This window comes from Diospyros lotus, chromosome 14 (assembly GCF_014633365.1).
Source record: "Diospyros lotus cultivar Yz01 chromosome 14, ASM1463336v1, whole genome shotgun sequence".
NCBI lineage: Eukaryota > Viridiplantae > Streptophyta > Magnoliopsida > Ericales > Ebenaceae > Diospyros > Diospyros lotus.
Genome location: NC_068351.1, coordinates 4,768,439 through 4,774,438, shown reverse-complemented (window position 1 = coordinate 4,774,438; position 6,000 = coordinate 4,768,439). Strand labels below are relative to the sequence as shown.

At 39.2% G+C, this 6,000-nt stretch overlaps 1 protein-coding gene across 4 annotated transcripts in view; it reads left to right on the top strand.

Annotated features, from left to right (window-relative positions):
* LOC127790357 (BTB/POZ domain-containing protein FBL11) overlaps positions 1-6,000 on the top strand; it is a 31,139-nt gene continuing 25,139 nt past the window's right edge. For 3 of the 4 annotated variants that reach the window (XR_008020763.1, XM_052319828.1, XM_052319827.1), the window contains exons 1-2: positions 1-238; positions 334-384. Coding sequence is in view for 2 of the 4 variants with exons in the window: in XM_052319828.1 (XP_052175788.1) it covers positions 51-238; positions 334-384 (239 nt within the window). In the remaining 2 variants the exon portion in view is untranslated. Of the gene's footprint in view, positions 239-333; positions 389-6,000 lie in introns of all 4 variants that reach the window. The other variant, XM_052319829.1, reaches the window with a different exon arrangement.

Below are 6,000 nucleotides of genomic sequence, written 5' to 3'. Positions count from 1 at the left end.
AGCAATTCGTTCGTTCTGTAGCTTCTGGAGGCAAATAGTTCATTCGGTCCATGGCGTCCAACCCAGACAACGGAGACGGCGACGGCGAGTGGATACTTCTGAGATGCACTGACCCTCATCTCGCGGACCCAGATTCCAATCACCCCGATATCCTCGTATCAACTTCAGAAATCTCCAGTTGGGACTTCCCCGTAATCCTCACTCACCAAGTCGTCAGTATCAAAGCCACCAGAAACAGGCAATTTCATTTAAAAAAATCTCCACCTTTTGTTCTGCTAAGTAATCCGAACTTCAGGTGCCTGTGGTTCTTAACTTGGTTGTCTTTGCGTGCAGGCTCACCGAGCAGTCCTCGTATTTTCGCGGTCTCCTATGCGGTAGCTTTAGGCAAGTTTGGTCACTCTTAATTGTCTTTTGAATCTTGGTCGCGTCTAGTGTTCGATCAAATTTATAGAACTCGAAGGATTTGGATTGTGTAGTTCCGAGTTATGTAAATGTGTTTTGACGTGTGCATAAGTTTAAGGAAATTGTTGATGATTTTTGCTTTGGGTGCATTCTTTTGTGGGCAAAGGGAGAGTGAGTGGTGGAAAGTGAGTTGAAACGGGATGTTGTGCGGATTGGTTTTTGTTCTGTATTGAACAAGCGGGATTGATTGTTTTGAAGTAATTTACATTTAGATAGCCTTCGCATATTTAGAACTTAGTTAGAATGGGGTAGGACTGTTAATCTTTTTATTATTATGTGGAATGAATAACCTACAGGATGTACTTCTCACTATAGCAAGTCTCAATCCCCATTGAATTAAGAGGGTTGCTAAACGTAATGTTTTTGTAAAAATAGTACAATCTGAAAACTTATTTAAAAAAAATACTACTGAGATAATCCCTTTGCACTTTGCAAAAGCTGCTTTGTAATGCTAAATTTAACAAAGTGGCAACACTATTATAAGGCCATCATATCTCCAATCATCTCTATGCATGGCCACATCCTTTGTAAGGCCATTATATCATGTCATATCTAGGAGTTTTCTACTAAGTCTTATTTAGTCTTCATCTATTTCTTTTGTACAAATTTTCTCCATTTGTCATACGTGCTTCTATCAGTTTTGTTCTCACTCATTCAAGCCATCTTAATCATGACTCCTTCATCTTATCTTCGATAGGTGCCTCTCCTACCTTATTATGTATGATCTCGTTCCTTATTTTGTCTTTTCTTGTATGGTTGCATATCTACCATAACATTCTTATATCAACTACACTTACATTTTGTACATGTTGGCCCAACATTCTAATCTATATACCAAAGGCGTTCTTATGGTTTTTTGATAAAACTTCCCTTTAAAGTTAAAGGAATCTTATGATTTCATAAAATGCTAGATGCAGTTCTCCACTTTCATTATCCCGTCTTAATTGTACGAGCCATTTCTTTGAACAATTGAAGATATAGAAATTGATCTCTCTCCCCCTCCCCCCCTCTCTCTCTCTCTCTCATAAATAACTTGATCTCCAAGTTGTCCGATGATATGATATCACACACATATTTTAGTGAACTTATATTCAACATTTTCAATTTTAGACCTCCTTAGTTTATTTAAAATTGTTGGATTCTAAGGTGTTTCATCATAATTCAAATTTATTATTCGTGCCTTGATTTTTCTTATATATTGAAACAATATCATCTTCAAAGAACATATACCAAGGCATTTCTTCTTGGATGTGTTTTGTGAGTTCAATCCATAACAAGAGCAAATCCTTGATGTAATCCAATTGTAATTGGGAAAGCCTCAATATCTCTTCCACAAATCCCAACACACATTTTTGCTTGATGATTTATGTCCATAATAACTTGTGTACTCCTTTCTTCTTCAACACCTTCCACAGGACTTCTCTAGGTACTTTGTTATAGGCTTTTTTCCCCAAGGTTATTGAACAAAACAAAAAACAGCTGATTGAAGCAACTTACTCGAGTGAATTGAAGGAATAGTCGAGTAACTTAGGATGAAAACTCAATTAGAGAGAAAAGAGGTGTACTCAATTAAATGGAAATCTATTTCAATATCAATTGAACTTACGAATGGGATATATATACAAGAATTCATCTACAACATCTCCTAAAAACAGTAAAAATTGAATATCTTTAACAAATAAAGTTGATCACTAAATCTAGAATTATCACTTGTAATCAACTGCCTCCTTTTCTTAGGAACCTTATTTCTTTATCAACTTTATCTTTTTGTAATCTTTCCTTATCTCCAACCAACCCTATCTCTTAGTCTCCCATATTCAAAATTTTTGATTCTTCAACTCTTATCTCATTCTCTCAATATTCCAACACTTCCCCTCAAGCTGGTGAATGGATATCAATCATTCCCAACTTCCTAGTTAATACTTCAAAACTTGGCTTGGGCATAGCTTTAGTTAGAATATCAACCTCTTGATCTTTGTTAGGTTCTTGAACCTGACAAACTCAATTCTCTTCAATTGATGAGAATTGGGACAGAATTTGGGTGAGAAAATGAGAGAAGAATGGAGGGGGATAAGAAGAACAAGAGGGAGCGAGAGAGAAAAAAGGTTCGAGAGGGAGAGAAATTGAGAGAGAGAGAGATCTGAAATTGATTGGATAATTCTTGATACCTCTCATTAGTTGGGTTAGCGTTTATATACCAAGCCCAGTTGCAACTTGATGTTGGCACCAAGCCAACTACAAGGTACAATTCAAGTAGCAGCTTGAGGGTACAACTGCATACAATTGCTATACAAAAATGAATAAGAAATCCCTTTATAGAACATAAGGGTTCTTGACGCTCGAGTTAGAAGGTATGAGAGGATAATTGTTCCTTTTTTAATTTTAGTCTTGATAAAGTGTCGATCAATTCTTACATGATTCATCCTATCATGTTGAATTGGATTGAGAACTATATTAATGGCTGATTTGTTGTCACTGTATAGCTTCATAGGTGCATCCAACGATAACTTTAAGTCATGTAACAGTCTTTCCAACTAGATTAATTCACATATTCCTTGAGCAATTGCTCTATACTCCGCTTCTGCACTGCTTCTAGCTACCACTGACTGTTTTTTACTCCTCCAAGTAACTAGGTTTCGCCCTAATTAGTGTAGTGTCTTGAAGTAGATTTATTGTCTTCAACAGCTCTGACCAATCTACATTAGTATAGCATTCAATTTCCCTTATGTCACCCTTTCTAAGCAATAAGCGTTTTCCTAGGGTACCCTTGAGATATTTGAGAATATGATTTACTGCATCTAGATGTCTTATGTAGGAGCATGCATGAACCGACTTACAACACTCACACTAAATGCAATTGTTGAAATCCTGAATGATTTGAAGAAGATTTGGAGAAGATTGTGGTAAGAGATTGAGATTGAGGTCACAATATTTGGAAGGTTTAGGCTGATTATTTGGGGCTTATTTCTTGGGTTAAATCTTATGTTTCTATTTTTTGTTCTCTTTATACATATTAAATATTGACCATGTATGTAAAGATAGAGAAGACTAATTGAATAAAAAGTTTGATTTAATTTTCTCATCGTCTTCATGGTATCAGAGCCCATGTCACTCTGAAAACCCTAGAAGCCATTGCCGCCAGCCATGAATCTATCCAGTCGGTAACTCAGGAGGGAGAATCAGAGATAATCCCCTCCATGGGTTCGACTGGTGGGTTTGAAAATTCTTCAATTTGTCTTACCGTAGAGAAGCTAAATGGGAAGAACTACCGAGAATGGGCCCAATCCATCAAGTTGGTCATCGACGGCAAAGGCAAACTGGGCTTCCTTACCAGCGAGATCAAACAACCATCTTCCAAGGAGGTAGCGGCCTTCCAGAAATGGCGGTCTGAGAATTCCCTCGTCACCTCCTACTTGATCAACTCCATGCGACCAGCGATCGACAAGACATACATGTTCCTGCCGACAACGAAGGACGTGTGGGAAGTAGTTTGCGAAACCTACTCCGATGCCGACAATGCCTCTCAAATCTTCAAGATAAAGACTCAGTTGTGGCAGATGAAGCAAGGAGAAAGAGAGGTGACAGAATACTACACTGAGATGCTGGATTTATGGCAAGAACTAGATCTTAGCTGTGAAGAATCTTGGGAGTGCACGAGTGACAGTGTGCGATTCAAGAAGAGGATGGAGAACGAGAGGGTGTACGAGTTTCTGGCTGGGCTCAACAGAGAGCTCAACGACGTGAGAAGCCGAGTCTTGGGTCGTCGACCATTACCTTCCATTCGGGAGGTATTCTCTGAAATTCAGCGAGAAGAAAGTAGGCAGAAGGTGATGCTGAGGGAGAAGATTGCATCTGGGCCTGAAGCTTCAACCCTTGTAAGTCGTGGGCCTTCCACAGCATCTGGGCTGAAACAAAACAAAAGGCCTTTTTGTGACCATTGCAAAAAATCAGGCCATTCCAAAGATACCTGCTGGGTTTTACATGGCAAGCCTACTGATTGGAAACCCAGACAGCCTAATAAATCTCATGGGTACCAAGCCTTGACTGAACAACAAATAGAATCACCCCATCATACTCAGTTAGCCCCTACTGGGGGTTTTAACTTCGAGCAACTTGAGAAGTTATATGCTCTTTTTTCGACCTTTCAAGTCTCGGGTCAGTCTTCTACGCCTCCTTCATCAAGTTCCTTAGCCCACAAAGGTACTTTTTTGACTGCTCTTAGTACTACTTCGCGTTGTACTCCCTGGATTATTGATTCTAGCGCATTCGACCATATGACTGATTCCCATCATTTATTTTCCACATACTCACCTTATGCTGATAACTTGAAAGTAAAAATTGCAGATGGTACTTTATCCCCGGTAGCTGGCAAGGGGAGTATCCGTATCTCTGAATTTATTACTTTGGAGTCTGTCCTTCATGTTCCTAATCTATCTTGCAATCTGTTGTTTGTTAGTTAGCTAACCAACCAATCTCATTGCTCAGCTACATTTTTGTTTTCCCATTGTGTCTTTTAGGAGCTATCATCGTGGAAGACAATTGGCAGTGCTAAGGAATGCGAGGGACTCTACTACTTTGATGACGCTCACATGAGTAAACAGTGTCATCCTTCTTTTTGTAATTCTGCATCTAGTCCTAGGGATAGTGACCTCTTGTTATGGCATAAACGACTGGGTCATCCAAGTTTTCAATATCTAAAACGTTTGTTTCCTTCACTTTGTTCGAATAAAAATCTTTTGCATTTACAATGTGAAGTCTGTGAACTTGCAAAACATCCTCGTACTACTTTTCCCTCCAGTCCTTATAAACCATCTCTGCCTTTTACTTTGATTCACAGTGACCTTTGGGGGCCTTCACGAGTCCCCAATAGTACCCACACAAAATGGTTTATTACCTTTATTGATGACCATTCTCGTCTTTGTTGGGTGTACTTACTACATGATAAATCTGAGGTTAGTTCTGTCTTTATGAACTTCTACACTATGATTTACACCCAATTTCATACAAAAATTCAAATTCTTCGTACTGATAATGACACTGAGTACTTCAATCATTCTTTGGGCCCCTATCTTCAAGCCAAATGTATTGTTCACTAGAGTTCTTACGTTCACACCCCTCAACAAAATGGGGTTGCTGAACAGAAAAATCGGCATATTCTCGAGGTAGCTCGTGCCCTATTATTCACCTCTCACATGAAAAATAATTTTTGGGGTGATGCCATTCTGACTGCTGCATTCCTCATCAACCGAATGCCTAGTCGAATTCTCTCATTTGCAACCCCTCTCCAAAAATTCCAGGAGACCTTCCCTAATTCTCGGCTCAGTTCATCTCTCCCGCTTCGTGTTTTTGGGTCCACCGTGTTTGTCCACATTCACGCCTCCCAACGTACTAAGTTGGATCCAAGAGCTCTCAAATGTGTCTTCCTTGGTTACTCTCCTACTCAGAAGGGTTACAAGTGTTATGACCCTCTTTCACAGAAATTATATCTTAGTCCGGATGTCACATTTTTTGAGCATACTCCCTACTACTCGCTTCAGG